Below are 17,749 nucleotides of genomic sequence, written 5' to 3'. Positions count from 1 at the left end.
TGGCTGACACAGTGTTAGTGGTTGTGCTAATGCTAACTCTGGCTCTCTGTACTGACAAGGTTTCAGGTGTATTTAGCTCCGCCCCCCGTCCCCACAAGTTGACAGGACTGGTTCCTGTCTGAATCTGTTTTTATGAGACTGTCATTGGTTGAAGGTGGAAACACTCAGTCATGGTGTTGACTGATTATTTCACTCATCAACTGTTTGTTTTATAGAAAAACATCATATGGACTTAAACAAGGTTAAAAACTTGATTTTCATCAGAGGGTCATAAAAGTTTAATTAAAACATCAGTGCTGCAAATCAGTTTAATGTGTCAGAGTTTTCACCAAACAGTCTCAGTGATTCATCATAACATGAACTATGTTGTTACCAGTGTCTCTGGTTTTCGTCTTTGGACTAACGTCCACAGAATCAGCTGATTAAATGTCAAAGATCTTGTTTACAGTCTTGCTTAATCAAACATCCTTATTTAGAAGAATAAAAGTATGCAGATATTAAATAACTACAAATCTGCCATCAATATGATGATGATTAAAAAATGACCGGAGAAATGATTTGCAGAGGAGAGGAGCCTCTTCTGACGTCCATGATGTTTCCTGTGTCCATCAATTGATTATCAGCTGATCTATGCTGATGTCGCACACACCTGAGGAACCGTGTCCAGGTCCCTGAGAGCCAGCTCTCTGACCTCCTCCAGCAGCGAGTACAGGTTTGGCGTTTTGCTCTGGCAGAACTCTCTCTCCTCTCTGGACAGTTTGGGCTGCCGGGCCGCCTTCTCCTGGGCCTGCTGGTGCGCCTCCTCGGCCAGACGCACCACCTCCTGGACCAGCTGGCAGCGGCCCTGGGAGCGCGGCTCCTGGGGCTCGGCGCTGTGGTATGGCTTGTTGCTGATGACCTCTAGGTTTAAACGGTCTGCGTGGCAGTGGAAGGAGTGGACAGAAATACGGACCTGCGGAGAGAAGAGGACGTGAACATCAAACTGTCGTGATACAACTTCACCTGAAGCCAGTGAACAATAAAACGGGAATATTGTTCAGTCTTTGAGTGATGAATCCGTCCTGTGACTCACTGTGATGTGGTCAAACAGCCTGAAGGTGGAGGTACCGCAGCTGGAGGTGGTGGTGATGCGGTGGGCGTGTCGTCGCACCGAGCCGCTCTGCCACTCGCAGCTGCCGTCCTGGGCTGCGGCGACCACCTGACCCTCCCGATTCTTCAGATACACCGGCGCCTTCACACCGTACCTGTGGAGAGCACAGGTGTCATCAGGATGGTTCACACCTGGATTTATACACTAATTTCACAGCAGGAGAAACAGGTGTCACTGAAAACATTAACGATGGCCCAGATGAAACTTCTCAGAAAACACTGATTTGTTAATTTACAGGTCAGAGGAAGTGAAGTCGGCAACAAGGATAAAACCAGACTTCATGTGGTTGAAAGATGAATGTTTTTTAATTTAATTTAAAGACTATATTTCAGTGAAGCAGGTACACAATGGTTTAGAGGTCTGAAAAACTTCCTTTAGAGCAAAACATTTTTGTTTTGGAAATCAAATCAGTGCTTCCTGGGTAAATTAATAAATATTACATTTTTCTTATTGTTAAAAATTAAAAAATCCCACGAAAAGACCAAAAACCAACACTGAACGTCTTGTACTCACAAGTATTTGTGTATCAGCCTGATTTATCTGATTCCACTGTGTAACACACCAAATGCACCAAATGTGGATTAATCCGCCACTGAAAATAGTTCCCAACAAATGCACTATTTCCTCCTGTTTGTCTGATGAAAACTACAGTGAGCAGCTGTGGAGGAATTTAAAATGAAGCCATATATTTGTGAAGTGTTTTTAAAGATTTACATCCTCAGTAGGAACCAATCAGCTTTGAGAGCCACAGACAGGAGGGAACGTATTTTGAGACAGACACGTTGGTTTTGGTCTTTCTATGGGATTTGATGACAAGGGAACACGAGTCAGTTTCTTACTCTGGGACAAACGCCAGCACGCCGTCGTCTCGGATGGTGTAGATGACAGCGTCGGCCACGCAGCGCTGGTCCGTCTGAGGGTCTCTGTCCTTGAAGTAGAGGCACTGAAACAGCTCTGTGGACAACTTCTGGGCTCGCTTTGCTGCCTGCAGGGGTCAGACAGAGGTCAGAGTCCAGAGGAGACCGGGTTCATTTCATCTGGTGAGAAGTGACTACAGAACAGCACTGACCCTGTTCCTGCTGTTGATGTGCTGAGCCATTTCCTCCAGTTCTTTGTTACTGGCTAATGCTTTAGCGGCGCCCGCTTCTCTTTCCACGGCGATGGCTGCAGTAAGAAGGCGGTGGACCACGATGTCAGCGTAGCGACGGATGGGTGAGGTGAAGTGTGTGTAGCGGTCCAGAGCCAGACCTGAGACAGGAAAACATCAGCACCAGAATAAATTCTACTTTTTAATCCTTTTCTCTGAAAAATCTTTTTGAATAATTGCATCAAACCAGATCCAGTTTCCTTCAATAATAATACAACAGCTGAGGATGAGTGTTGTCTGTTGTACCGTAATGGTAGAACTGGTCCAGGGATTGGGCTCCAGTGGAGAAGTACAGAGCCTCTGACATGGCTTGTGTGGTCATCATTCTCAGCAGCCGGTTCACCAGGGGGTCCTGTGGGTCCACGGCCCGGTCCAGAGAGTCAGCTAAAGCCTTGTTGGATCTGGAGAAACAGAGAAACATGTCTGACTCTAGATTTTCAACAGCAGAGTTTTTTTTTTTTTTAAATCTTAAAATCCTGAATCAGTCACCTGGTGTCGATGGTGAACCCCTTGGCCCGGGCGCTTTCCACCAGCTGGCTGAAGAACTCCTGCCGTGCTGGCGGGTGATGCCTCAGCAGGGCCTGGTGAGGGAAGGCCTCCTGGATCTTGCGCGCCACCCAGTGGTTGGCGTAAATCATGCACTCGGCCACCGTCTCGTGGACCTCCAGGGGCTGCCGGGGGACCAGGGCTGTGATGTTCCTCTCCTCGTCCAGCTGAGCGCGCACCTGAGGAGAGGTGGTGGAAACACGTGCTCGAGAACCTTTTCACCTCCTGGAGGAAACTTTATCACTTCAATCTTCGTGAAAACTAAATCTTTATTTCTTATCAGAGCTGTTAGTGTAGATATTAAAAAATAACACTCAGTTTTTTTTTTAATTTTTTTATTGTCAACAAATTCCATGGAAAGACCTGTGAAGTCAGACTGAAGGAGCTGGAACCATGATTAACTGATTTTTAAACTGATGTTTAAATACTTAAATACAAACAGAAATTGGGAGTGATAGATAAATAAAATCAGGAGGAACCAGACGCACCTCCACCCCCTCCAGCTCCAGCGCTCCTCCTCTGTCCCTCTGTGCTCGCAGGTGTCTGGCCACATCTGTGAGCGTCTCCAGAGCCTGGGTGAGCTGAGCCAGCTTCGCATCCTTCTCCTCAGAGCCGAGCCCGGCCAGCTCCAGCACCGCGGCGCCCTCTCCGTTGAGGAGCGCCTGGGCCAGCTCGTAGTGGAGCTGGTAGGAGGAGCGGATGAGGGTGCGACCGTACCACACCTTGTTGACAGCGAGTGTGTGAGCGTCGAGCTCCCACAGCACGCTCATTGCATACCTGGATTAGAGAGTGAAGTTTACCTTGAGTTTCGCAGTAACTAACAGCCTTTCAAAAACATGATGCGCTGCAGAGACAGGTGAGTTCACTGACCTGTCAACTCCCCCCAGCAGAGAGCAGAGGTCCGCGCTGAGAACAGCAGGTAACATGTCGTACCTGCGGTCGGCCAGGTAGTAGGTCGTCGCCCTGTGGAGGAAACAGAAGAAGAATAAAGTGACGGGAAAAAAAAAAAAAATGCAGTGTCACTGTTTTTTTCTCTCCATGGAGGAGCCAGTGTCAAAACATTCAGAGTGAGGCTCCCATCATTTTCATCCCTGCCTGTACTCCTGGTCTGGGACCATTCACAGTTACTACTGATGATGTTGTGAATTAAATATTAATTAACATTCTCCAGATTCCTTTTTCTACTGAAGACCTGAAAGGCAAGTGGAGCTTTTTGTAATTTGATTTTTTAAAGTTTTTGTTTTTTCCATCCATCCATTTTCTATACCGCTTTTTTTTTTTTTATAATAAAAAAAGTACGACAGGAATTTCAGGAAAGACCAAACACTGAGACATAGAAGAAAATAAGAAACAGGTGAATTTTTAGAATGTGGTGCAGCTCCAACTGATCTGATGCTGGAAAGAAATTCGTGGAGCTAAAACAGTAAAACCACCATCCCCTGCTGTCTTTAACCTGGACTGTGGAGCTAAAAGATAAAAAATACAGCAGAGATAAAACATGCTTTATCTGAACTGATCCATCCGGGACTCAAAAAATATATTTCTGTGCTCAGTGTTGTCGGGAGTCTCACTGTCAGAGACTCAGTGAGGAACAGGTTTACTGAGAATGTATTCAGCGTCTGTTACAGTCAGCTCCTGGGCTCAGAGCAGACCTCAGCAGGTTGCATGACCTCAGTAAATCCTCCTCTGTGATCATGTCTCCTCCTTTATCTGCTTCACCCCCTTTAATGTACGTGCAGTCAGGTAACAGGTGCTCCCTGCACACACCGTCTGTACCTGACAGATCTAGCTACAGTTTTCTTTCCTAACTTTTAAAGACAGAGACCATTTTTATCTATTGATCACATCACTCCTGTTGTAGCCTCCTTATATTGGCTGCCTGTACGGTTTAGAATAGACTGTAACATTTTATTGATTACTTTAAAAGCTCCCAGTTACATCTCTGACCTTTTAATTCCATACTCTCCAGCTTGCAGCCTGAGATCCTCAGGCAAAGGACTTTTGTCTGTCCCTGAGACCCAGCTAAAAACTAAAGGGGGCAGAGCCTTTTCAGTCGGGGCCCCGAGGCTCCGGAATGATCTGCCTGAAGATATCAGGTCCATTATGTCTTTTAAGACTTTTCTTGAAACATCTTTTTTGGAGAGCTTTTCCTGGTTTTACCCTCCCTTGAAATGTTTTATTTCTTTATTCTCACTCTGTATTGATTTTATACACCTGAGTCTTTTTTATCTATGTCCTTGTCTAACACTGCGTTTCAAAAGAGCTATATAAATAAAGATTATTATTATTATTCCTCTGTTCTGTGGATGTCGTAATGATTTTGAGACGTACAGTACATCAGTGTGAAACTGACACTCAGGTAGAAACTTTTCAGCCTCTTCAAGCTTCTCAAAGTTGCCTTGAAAACTTCTGAAAGGTGTATTTTCCCACCTCTTCTATAACCCAGCTGGTTTCTCACCTGGCGCGAGCTTCCAAGTCAGTGAGTGAACCCTCTTTGACAAAGTAGGTGACATCAGCGATGTGGACCCCCAGCTCGAGCACCTCCCCGCCGGCGAGGCTGCGCACCGACAGCGTGTCGTCTACGTCCTCGCAGCCCTTCGGGTCGATGCTGAACACCAGGTGACTCTGCCTGAGGTCCCGCCGCTCTGTCGCCTGGGCAGGATCCACCTTCCACGGTTTCTCAGGGGAGTTGACCGGCATCTCTCTCAGCTGAGGACGGACAGAGATGAAAAAACAACACAAGGTTACATTAGACATTCACAATCTCACAAAGGCAGCTGCGCATTACTGGAGCCAAAGTGAAAGGACATGTATGAATTATTTATTTTGCCTGCGCTTTGTTGTGAGAGGAGACGGTCGAATACTAGAGACACACGTCTTTCACCAGAGGCCTTCTTTATTTTTAACAGAACAACATGAGCAGCGTGAATCTGAGTGGACAGAAAAGGTGATTTCATTCTGTAACGTCCTTGGATCGTCTCATGAAAAAAAAAAAAAAGAGGCAGGTAAACAAATACAAACCAATAATTTCAACAAGGCTGCTGCCTCACATTACACACACACACTCAGTGCTCAGCGTTCTGATTAGGTGAATGTCCTTCAGTGAGAACGGGAGGCACTGACGCTCTGTCCAGGGGCCTCTGGGTGGCAGTGTCCCCCCAGGTTTGCTCACAGTTATCATTCAGTTAAAGAAAACACCCTGAGGAGTTTCTGTAAACAGAAAGTGATGTTTCATTCTGTGTGTGTCCCTGAGGCCTAAAAAACAGAGTGAAGACATCTTTTCATTGGTTCCCTGTGACTGAATCAGTTTGAATACAGATTCTTTTATTTAGGGCTGCAGCTAACGATCATTTTGGTTTTCAATTCATCCGATTTATTTTTCAATTAAGTGATTAATTTAAAAATTGATTAAAGTGGTTTACGACAGAGAAAAACAGGATGTTCGTTCATATTAGAAGCTGGAACCAGAGAATATTTGTCATTTTTTCAGTAGTTAGTTAATGAATGAAACTAATAATCGATTATTAAAATACTTGTAGTATGTAGTGAACATGTAGTTCCGTGTGGTTCCGGTCTGCATCAAGGGGGCGTGTCTGGAGACCTGAAGTGTTTAAATCCAACACCTGAATCATCGTTGGTGAAGATTGAATGAGTTGGAAAATAAAAATCTAACTCACCCAAAGCTCGTCTACGGATAAATAAATGATCAGACATCTTCATAATTACACGTCAGACATGCTAACGTTAGCTTCTAGCTCAGACTGACAGTTATGTGTCGACAAGCAAGAGAAAACAGGTCCGTTAAATTCAACAGAACATGTGAAACATCGAAGGCGTCTGAATAATTTTGGGTTTCACTGTAAACGTAGTTTCATGTCAGAGGGAGGAGCTTCTTCTCTCACCTGTGCGTCTGAGAAAGGAAGAACATGGATGCAGTTCTCTATGAGGATGGTCTGGACCTCCGTCTCGAGCTCTCCAGCCCGACCCAGAACCCGCACGCTGTGGCCATTGGGATAGAGTGACGTGCTTTCCCATGAGTCAATGCGCACCACCACTCTGTGGTCCTGGGTGAAGAAGTCACAGGGGATTATATGACCTCACCTATGTTTGTTCATGTTGGATCATGATCAAATCAGGCTCACATTGTCAGATTTTTCAATTAGATATTATAATCTGACTCCAAAGATGCATGACCATTTGTCAGAGATCGACCACACTGTTAATATTATATTCATATAATAAAAACAATAATCGTGAGTTAGTCAGTTTCCTGGTTGAGTAAATAAATGATCAGCCAGTGGAAGGCGAACCTCACCTGCAGAGTGTCGGCCTGCTGAGTACTGATGCGGATCTTGGGGATGCGATGGTCCCAGGGCACAGCCAGGATGCGCTGGGAGTTCCTGCTCTGGGACTGAGTCCCGTCCCTGGGGGGGAAAGTTACCACGTAGTCCCTCCAGTTCCTCTGCTGGATCCCCACAACACGGCCTGCAAGTTAAAACAAACAGATCAGTCCAGTGGCAGTTTTCTACAGGATGTAGTCAGATGATACCAGTTGATGCAGCGTTTTGAGATTTCACTGACTAACTTCATCTTCGTCATCATCATCATCATCAACCTTATTTATTCTCTTGGGGGAACATTGAGGGGCGACCCTCATTTTTCTTTAATCATGCAGAGATTATGTAGGCAGACAGAAAACAAACCAAACAATCAGAAATAAATCAATCCTGAATAAAAGCTATTACAATTAAAAAAAAAAAAGATTTAAAAGTGTATTTCTTAACTGAATTGATATTTAAAGTGTGCTGTAGTGTGAAGCACAAAATCTAAAGGCAGTATTTAGAAGAGGAGGTTGTTTCAGGTATGAGAGATGCTTCCACTAAACAGCAATTCAAAGTTTTATTTATCACATCTGATGTTATGAAAAATATCTCATATGGTAGGAAATATTGTGATTTTTGATATTACTGAATATCGGCCCAAGCCTAAGAGTTATAGATAAAAATGTAATGCTTCACACAGTCAACGAAACAAACAGTAGCTGTGTCTTTTCTCTATGTTTCTACTAAATTTCAGTGAATTCCTTTAAATAGATTTTGGGATGTTCACTAACAGTAGGGCTGCAACGATTCGTCGACATTGTCAACAAAAATCGATAATAGAAATAGTCGACAATGAATTCCATTGTCGACTATTGTCGTCAGATGTGTTTTTCCAACAGAGTGAGGCATCTCACTTAATTACAATCTCTGCCGAGAGTCGCGGTAGAAATGGCGGCGTCCAACATATCAGCTACGTGTACCAAAACTTCTACAGTTTGGGAGCATTTTAGCCTGGATACCCATCTTTCTTGTGTTTATTATCATTTGCCACATAATTAAAGCAACTTCATGCTAAATTTAAGAAAAAATTAATAATTATCCGATTAGTCGACTAATCGTTTCAATAGTCGGTGACTAGTCAACTATTAAAATAGTCGTTAGTTGCAGCCCTAACTAACAGACAAACAAACAGGAGAGAAAACACATCAGCACCACGATGACCGGTCCCACCTGTCGGCAGGAGTTTACTGTCGCCGTCCTCTCCACTCTTCTCCTCTCCTTGACCGTCTGTCAGCGCTGTGACCTTCCCTCTCCACTCACTCTTTGGCAACAACTCCACCACAACCACATCGCCGTGCACGGCCCTGTTACGGTTCTTTTCACCGTGCACCAACACGCAACTCATATCTGTGGAGGACGGAAGACAAGGAAGGAGGAGGTGGAGGGAGGAAGTTCAGGAGATTGGATCAAAAAGAAGAAACAAATCCAGTCACCAGAGATGAGATGATGATGTTTGTGGTGAATAGAAGCGGCTGGTCTGCCTGTGCACAGCACCAGTCCTAAACAAACACCCCCAGACGAAGAGGTTGTGATGGAAGCTGTGGTTTTGCACCTGTGCTCTTGTTAGAAAAACTCTCCATCATGATGAAAGCTTCAGTCTGTGCTCGGTGTTTGCTGACATTCAGAGTACCCTGAGAAAAAGGAAGCAAAGACAACACAACATTATCAACTTTAATTCACCTGTCTGAAAATAAAGTGTCCATCTGGGATGTTAAATCATATTCGCTCTCTTCTTGGTGCATTACTGAGCATGCCCAGAGCACCAAACTCTTCCTAAGTTACTGGAAACATTTTGGAAATGTTGGAACAGGGTTCATTTCTTTTGCTACCTCCTTGATGTTAAAATGAATTTATGCCACTTTTTATATTGCCTATTAAAACAAAGCTTTCTCAGAAACATCTCCAGAACCCTTTTGCTAATTTCCTGTCAAACATTTTTTAAGGAGAGCCTCTCTGGACATAAGGAGGTCGATGGATTTGCAATGTACCTGAAAGTAGCGTCCAGACTTGATTCCAGCCTCCAGGACTTCAGCGGGGAGATGTTCGCCGTACTCTCTCTCCTTGCCCTCGCTCTCCTTCTCCTGCAGCGCCTGAGAAATGGAGCTGTACAGCTCATGAGCCGCCTGCAGCTCCGGCCAGAAGTTTTGTAAATAATCCTGAAAAAAAAAAAATGAGACAGATAAAACGGTAACTGTTATTATGGATCTTATCAGTGTTCGGCAGTGAAGCACAACAATTATGAGATAATCCAGGTATTCATGAAGAATTCTGTTATGAAGGCCTGAAATTTTTTTACAACAATGCACTGTCAGACCTGGGGTTAATACTTTTTAATACAAATTTCTGGATATTTCCATTGAATTATCTATTTTTAAACAACCTCTGTATATGATAATTTGCTATACAAATAAAGTTTTCTTTTCCTTATTTTATACTCAAATTCAGCTGAGTCTGTCATGAGCTGTGAAGTAGCAGCTTCGACGTGTTACACAAGTTTTATATGAATAATATCCTAAATACAGAAGCCCTGAGAGGTAAGCGATTTTTTATTTCCAGGCTACTTTTTCTAAGTAATGTTATGTAATGTACTAACACACATTATATGTACCTTGTGTTTCGAGTGCATGGAGAAATTAAAAATCACTTTTAAAAAAATCAATTAAAAATCACCTAGAAGGAAACTTAGTGGTGCACTTCAGCCTCTAGTGGTCGAAATGAGTATTACAAAAACAAACACTGAAAAATCCTGACATTTTTTTCTACTGTTTTCACAAATAAAAATAAAAAATAAAAAAAACTGATCCTAGCTGTTCGACACAACAGCAGAGTTTCCAAATTCATGTAAAAGTGACCAACAACCTGAAAGTGAACTGACTGAAACTGCAGAATGTTTTATCAGGTTTCTATAAAGACTCATCTTTAGCTTCTGCTCAGCATTAGCATCAGATATTTTTACTGAAATGCGTCTAAAGATAAAATCGTATTTGACCTTGTAGCTTTGACTTTTTAATCAAAGGACCAGATATTTTCACAGCTGTTCCTTTCTTTGTTTTCTGATGATTCAACCAGGAGAGTTTCACCTCGTGTTGTCTGTGCAGAAAATGAACTTTTACTTCAGAAACCTGACAAACCTGAAAAAAACAAAAACAAAAAAACACTCCTAACTCAAAACTTTATTGTGGCAGCAAAAAAATTAGATAAATGGATGAACTGCCTCTGTAAAATGCAATAAACTCACATCAGACACAAATCCTGGAATCTTTTTATCAGCTCTCCGCAAAAACAAGAAAAATACAAAATGAGAAGTTACTGCAGCCCATGTCCTTATAATCTACTTAATACTGAAATAACTCCATGATGATGTTTTCGCTTTTATTTCTGCTTTTATAACAGTTGATACCAAAACATCCTCTGATCTTCTATATATGATCTGACAACTGTTAACACACAAAGACAAATAAATGTCCTTTTCTCAGAATCAGCTGTTTACTTCCATCAGACTCTCTCTGATTCGTCACAGCTTCTCGTGTTAAAACGACTCTTTACGCTCCACTGAGTCATTCTTTCACCACTTCATCAAGATTTTAGACCAGCCATAAAACTTTACTTTTCCCTGACATTTTTCCCTCCACTGCACCAATAGCATATTAGTTGTCAAGCTGCTCAGTGGAGCGATATGGATGGAGCATATACATGGCATGGCAATGCAAGACAATTAGGCAGTACACAATCACTCTGGCATTCTGAGCAATCCATGATATTCTGTTGAGTAAATAAGATTCAAGATTTAAGGGGGAAACAATTAAGTGAGACCATTTGGAAACAAATTTAATAGATTATTGATAGAAATGTGAAAGATTTGTTTGTTTGCTTTGTTGACCTCAGTCTGTCGGTTCTGCTCTTTTAAATCTGGTTCAGTTACTTGGAGAAGTTGTACTGTAATCAGAGTTATTTTTGCAGCTTTGACCTTCATTCATATCAGTAATAACACCACTATGATCCTCAAATAAACTGCTGAAATCTGGAAAAACAGGAAAAAAATCCACAGGAAAAAAACATCAACAGGCCCACTTCACTTTTGACCCACTGTGCTCACTGTGTAAACACAATTTCTCTGTGCAGTGTCCTTTTACTACCAACAATTACAGTGGCTCAGAGCCTATTGGTTTGACTTTGCTCCTGAACCTGCCACACTGATGCTTGACTTGTACATGAATTCTTCTGAGAGGGGTGCACTTCCTCCAACACTCTCACAAGCTTTAACTATTCTCATTCTGAAGAAGGATAAAGAACCTGCAGACTGTCGTCGCTACCGTCTCATCTCTTTGACTAATAACGACAGCTGTGTCTTCTCAAAAATCCACCTTGACCAGGTGACATAACATAAGATGTCTGATAGACGTAGTGTGGTTTGTTAAATGAAGCTGCATCTGTCTGTCATCTGATGCTGAGTCGGGTGGGAGTAACTTGTTTTTGGTCGTTGACACTTTTGGATTTGGAGAGCTACGGTTAATCTAAAGGGAACCTGCAGCAGCTGTGGTAACTAATGGACTAATTTCCCTATACCTCCAGGTACCTGGCAGGGAGACCCCACCTCCCCAGCCCTTTTTACCTCCACAGTTACATCCACTTACATTTTTCCTTGTGTACGCATGGAGCTCACATTGCATAAGGTGATACTCTATGCAGACGATAATTTGACTTTTGTTAGCAGTCTGAAGACTTTCATCCCTAAGTTGCTACCCACGATTAACTCCTTCTCTCGACTCTCTCTAATAAATAAAATAAACTGAGGCTCATCCCTGGACAACAAACTGTCCCAAAACTTTACTCCAACCAGGGAACTTTAGATGGTCGGACCAGGAAACCTGTCAGACATTGTAAGGATGAATATGACACACCTACTTGAGAAATTCAAACTAGACAAACATGCACATCCGTACATGAGCCCACCTGATCCTAACGACAACACATATCTCAGTCTTCTGTTTTAAGCTGTATCCAAATATATTATCCTTTCCCCTTGGTTTATGTTTGTTTATATGTCTACGTCTGTCTTAAATTCAATAAAATGTTCATTTAAATTCATATCTTTTGTCTTTAGCTTTGATGCTTTAGCTCTTTAGCTTTTTAACATATTTCATAAACTATTTTATTTTGTTGTGTATTCATCATATATGGGTATTTAACTCAGGCAGTAGTAGATTTAGTATGAAAACTAAGTAAATAATAGTAGTATAAGTTTAGTATTAGTTAGAAATAAGTAATAACACCAACAGATTGTGAGGGTCTCTAAAAAAAAGACCTTCTCATCTAAATTTATCATCTGTCTAAGAAGAGGAGTCATGTTTCAGTTCAGCTCAGTTCATCATGACTGAGCTGTCAAGCTGCAGCTAAACTGCAGCTAGTTGTACTAAATCATCAACAATCAAATCAGACTCAGTTCTGGAGCTTTCAATCAGATCAGATCTGATCTTCATCAGCGGGTCAACTGCAATTCTACTGAATTCAGCTTTAGGAGTCTGCTTCCTCTAATGATTTCAAACATCTTATATAACTGTTGCAGAAAACATCAAAACTTAGTTAAATCATGAACAGTGTGTTTCTTTAGGAGTGATGTAACACCCCTGCTCAACACACACAGCATCTCAACAGCAACACTTCTCTCTGCATTGGCTCAGTGTTCAAACACAGTGGATTCAAAACAAAACAGCTGCTCAAGTTAAAGAGCAGAGTCTGAGGTTTAAAGTTGTTTGAGGGTGAACAAAGCAACAATTACAAAGCTACAACTCGACAATATTCACACAAAATGAACATAAACACCCTGAAATTAAAGCTGATTGTTGGCACTTTAACCTCACAGCTGTTTGTCACATCAAATCCGACCAGCCAAATACTTCTGGACTGAGCTAATGCTAAAGAGATTGACCTTAAAGTGTGACATCAGAGTGGTGATGTGCAAGTGTCACGTACCTGGACGGAGATGACGTACACACCAGAGTTGAGGCTGCTGTACTGAGCCACGGCCTCCTGGTCCTCTGTGATCATCACTATATCCATCATGCCTGCCAGGTGGTTATAGTACCATACTGCTGCAGAGTACACACACCTAAACACACACACACACACACACACACACACACACACACACACACACACACACACACACACACACACACACACACACACACACACACACACACACACACAACTTCAAGCACAAGGTGCCACAGCTTGCTTGTTAAAGCCCTAAACTTGAATATGTTGTATTCAGTTACTCTGGCATATAAATTAACATTTAAAACTCAAAGTGATGTTTCAACATTACAAAGAACACAGACATAAATAATTCACATCTCTATTTACTGTCTATTTTTATGCAACAGACTCGTTTCATGACAACAGACTGCACCTCCAGCCTTCTGTCCTCACAACTACACTGAAAAAGTTTGTCGACAACTGTGGGAGAAAAATGTATTTTTGCTGCTTCTGCTAAAAACTACACATTTATTCTGATGTATTCACTCTATAACCTCATAGTCCATGTGTTTAGATGCATCTGCACACTCATCTCAGTCACATCACCTACGGCTCCCGCAGAGCAGAACTTTGACAGAGCATCAAGTTTCAGGATTATTTTATTCCTGAATGGAAAAAAAACTTCTATTTTGTTACTTCAGTGCTCAGACCTTCAGGGGACGTGTGCTCTACTGCTCAAGACCTCTGTCGTTCTACAGTCTGCCTGCCTCCTGTATAATTAGACCTGTTGATACCTTAAGTGGAGGAAAAAAATCTTTGGAAACACTGAAATCGTTTGACCGCTCAGCCAGCAGTGGGGCCAAAGAGCCTCAGTTCTACAGCAGCCTGTTGACCAAGTCGAACTAAAGCTGGAGTAAATTCAGGGTTTTCAGTTGTACTAAAGTGCATTTTTTTATTTTTCTGCTGTTGGATCTGGTTTTGACTCAACCAGCGACTACACACACATCATGTCACTGATCAGCTCCTCCTCTCTCTCAGTAACTACACGACACTTGCTAATTCCTGTTAGAAACCCAAGCTGGTTTTAAATGCAGAGCGGTGTTTCAGTGAGGATGCTGGGGATCGGGCTCTGACCTGGTCTGCCACTTCTCTTGGCTCTCCCCCTTCTCTCGGGGACAGTAGGAGTATTCTTGAAACTCGTTGGCAAACAGAACACAGTCATGTCGAGGGTCTTTCAGCAGGTTTCGCAGACGGTTGTATTGCCTGCACAGACAGAAAGGAAAGAAATCCACCGTCAGACACTCTTCAGGTTCAAATCACACTGAGAACTATGAGAAGAAATACAATAGACTGACTTTCTGCTGGGCCTCAACCACTAACACTGTGTCAGCCACTGCCAGTTACAAGCTAACAAACAAGATGCTAACTATGCTAACGGTTCTGATCCGTCTGCTAGTCTCTGATTCTGGTCTCAACAGACTCTTCATCTGAGTCTGGGTCTGACTGAGGCTCCAACATGAGGCTGAGTCTCTCTGATGTTTCCTCCTCTAACCATCTTCATCCTCTCTGCTCTTTCACCTGGACACCTGGAGCCAGCAGGTGGTGGGCGGGGCTTAAAGCTTGATCCAGGTTTCTCAATGAGGAGGTGAGAGTAGATGAGCTTGATCGAGCTCGATGAGATTTTTATGTGTGAAAACCACATTAAACAAAATATAAATCATAGCAGAGATAGTTAGATATAAAATTCAAGGTTAATAAAAAAAATCAAAGCTGCAGAGAAATTCAAAGGTCATCATACACACATATTGTGTCCACACACACACACACAGAGCTCCTGTGCACTCACTATGTGTTGAAGTGAACGGAAAACTGCAATTACTGACACAGTATGGCATCAGCATACGCTCTACCAACTAAGTCTACCTAACATTATCAAAAGTGAAGCCTCATCATATTAATGATGCAACATTTTAAAAGGCAGTGTAAGCAGAAATCAAAAGCAGAGGTCATGTGGGACTCCTTACAGTGTTCATCAAGTTTGTCAAAAGCACTCCTGCGTGTTTGTGTGGGAGACGTATTTCAAGTCACAGGCTGGATCTCATTTAGCTTCGTCAGCAGAGCTTTGATATAATGAGGTTGACCCGCTGCCCAGTCTTTATGCACTTGTGCAGGTAGGTTGTCATTAGAGGCCTAATTCGAAATGTCTTGACCACAGGGTCTGTCCTAGTGCCTTCAGTGTGCCTGAAGCTCAATTTTTTTTATTTTCTGGCAGAAAAATAATAAATAAATCCTGCACGACCAACCACCAGTGTGCTTCTGACAATTTGCAACACTAAACAGACTCTCACACTTTAACATTCTGCGATTAAACAACATATTGTGTGAACGCGGAGACTGTCGGTGTGAGTGTACCTGCGTCCCTTGCTGTGCTGCACAGCCTGGCAGGCGGTCTGGGTGAGGACGATGCCCTGCAGCTCCCTGAACTCCAGGATCTCCAGGTAGTCGACGGCCACGCTGGCATCGGGCACCACGTAGTGGGTCAGATCTCCAGGCAACACCTTACCATCTGGTTTTGAAGTAAGCAAGGAGAGAGATTTTTGTCTCTCATCACATAACTGTAGCTACTAGTACAATCTTTACAAGTGACTGCATCCACCAAAAATTACTGCAACTTATATGCAGGAGTCAATTATTTTTTTCATAAACGGTGCAACATTTTTGCTCTTGCGTTGTTTTCTGCAGCAGGTGAATCCTTGTTAAATGAAAGATTGCACATTTAGAGTAATTTCAAAACACAGATTGTAGTAAACTGTCATTGCTGTTAACACATCACACCAGTAAAGATCAGGTCCAGCATAATGTTGGTTTGTGTGGATGTAATCATATCAATAGCATGAAATATTGTACATGATTACAAGTTAAAAACAGCTCATCAGTAGAGCAGCATGGACAAAGAAGAGGGAGCAAGAGTCAGTGTAACCAGTCTTTACATTAATCTTAGAGGCTGGTGGTAGGAAAGACTGCAGCACATGACCTACAGTTCACGATGATTATTTTGTCGGTACGAAAATGATTGTGCTTCAAGCATCAATGCTTGCACAGCATGATTGCTTAAGTTTAAATGATTATGTCCTGTATCTAATTTACACATTCAATGTCTCTGCTTTCTCAGTCTGTCTCCAGTAGGGCCGAGGGATACGGGGAAAAAAAAAAAATCATATTATTTTGGCAGATATTGTGATTAGGAAATGAAAAAATTACTATTCCAACTGAAATTATGACACACACACACACACACACACACACACACACACACACACACACACACACACACACACACATATGATTTCAGTTGGAACAGTAATTTCTGCATTTCATTTTCACTGAAAAAATACAAAAATGATGATGATGTGATCTTTCCTGGGGTCTGTACTAAAGAGCATGTTCCCTTACATCTGGAGAAGATGATCTGCAGGCCGGGGGCGTCTCTGGCACCACAATGCTTCATTTACTGTCTGTTGGGATATATTTTATCTTTTATCAAAAAAAAAACAAACAAACAAAAAAAAAATCTGCAGCTACTGTGATTTGGATATTGCACTTAGCCGTCTTGTGATTTTGATTATATTTCCATTAATTGTGCAGCCCTCTACACTGACGTGCATTTTGCTGTTTTAATGGCTGTTAAACACCAGGTGCAAACTAACAGCTTTTGCACACAGATGCATCCACAGTTTGCATCAACACTTTTACATAATTTCTCATAAATGTGTCGCAGATAATGTTTATTAAATAAATATGACACTGTAACTACTAATTACACTGAATAACCTGCTGTTAAAACATGAGTTAGTTGCAGTCTAACAAGCTGAGAAAATGTTTTTAAGGCAACAACAACAACAACACCAACAACAACAACAACAACAACAACAACAACAGCGCCTTCAGTCAGTGTGTGTGAGCTGCTGCACCTCTGCTGGATCTCACACTGGAAATATGACACCTGCGTTCAAATACAGTGCTAATAACAAACCTGGTTTAATAACAGACTCTTCAGTGAACCGACCAGCGCTAACACAACATGCCCACCATGCTAGTCTGCTGCTGCACAATCAAAACAGCAAGCAATGCGTAGTTCAGCTGCATGGCGGCCTTTTGTGCGTGTGTGTGTGTGTGTGTGTGTGTGTGTGTGTGTGTGTGTGTGTGTGTGTACCGTTCACACAGCCCGCCTGACACACACAGCTGAAGCAGGGGACCCGCTCCCTCAGATAGTGTTCCCGGACCACACGGACCTTCCGCCCCCGGCAGCTCTTCAAATGCAGAATCCTCTCGGTCTTGATCATGTTCGGGGCTCAGGGTCGAGTCCTGCGGATCCACCTGTTCCTCTAAACCCGTTGTTCTGCCCTGACGCGGGAAAATACACCTGTAAACACAGACGGCGAACTTCAGGGAAGTGTGGAGAGGCAAGCCCGCTGACGTCATGACGCACAAGCGCGTCACTCTCTCGTCTTGTCTCTCGCTGCGTTCAAGTGCCGTCGGACATAA

At 42.7% G+C, this 17,749-nt stretch overlaps 1 protein-coding gene across 2 annotated transcripts; it reads right to left on the bottom strand.

The window, feature by feature from the left end:
* Nucleotides 1–250: 250 nt before the first annotated feature.
* dis3l (DIS3 like exosome 3'-5' exoribonuclease) lies at nucleotides 251–17,686 on the bottom strand. Of its 2 annotated transcripts, none has more exons than XM_071489725.1 (18): nucleotides 17,418–17,686; nucleotides 15,617–15,770; nucleotides 14,339–14,467; nucleotides 13,199–13,334; nucleotides 9,214–9,381; nucleotides 8,778–8,856; nucleotides 8,396–8,572; nucleotides 7,159–7,328; nucleotides 6,746–6,907; nucleotides 5,302–5,552; nucleotides 3,714–3,806; nucleotides 3,332–3,620; nucleotides 2,787–3,022; nucleotides 2,544–2,698; nucleotides 2,220–2,398; nucleotides 1,990–2,135; nucleotides 1,073–1,244; nucleotides 251–952 (listed from the first exon to the last, which is right to left on the bottom strand). In XM_071489725.1, exons 1-18 carry the CDS (start codon nucleotides 17,545–17,547, stop codon nucleotides 629–631), a joined length of 3,150 nt encoding a protein of 1,049 aa, XP_071345826.1. In that variant the 5' UTR covers nucleotides 17,548–17,686; the 3' UTR covers nucleotides 251–628. The 2 variants fall into 2 exon arrangements, with proteins under 2 accessions (XP_071345826.1, XP_071345827.1); XM_071489726.1 differs by lacking the exon at nucleotides 17,418–17,686 and adding an exon at nucleotides 16,658–16,727.
* Nucleotides 17,687–17,749: the final 63 nt, after the last annotated feature.

This window comes from Trachinotus anak, unplaced genomic scaffold (genome assembly GCF_046630095.1).
Source record: "Trachinotus anak isolate AG129_WGS33_773 ecotype Australia unplaced genomic scaffold, CSIRO_AGI_Tana_v1 ptg000011l, whole genome shotgun sequence".
NCBI lineage: Eukaryota > Metazoa > Chordata > Actinopteri > Carangiformes > Carangidae > Trachinotus > Trachinotus anak.
This window is presented reverse-complemented; position numbering and strand designations above follow the sequence as displayed.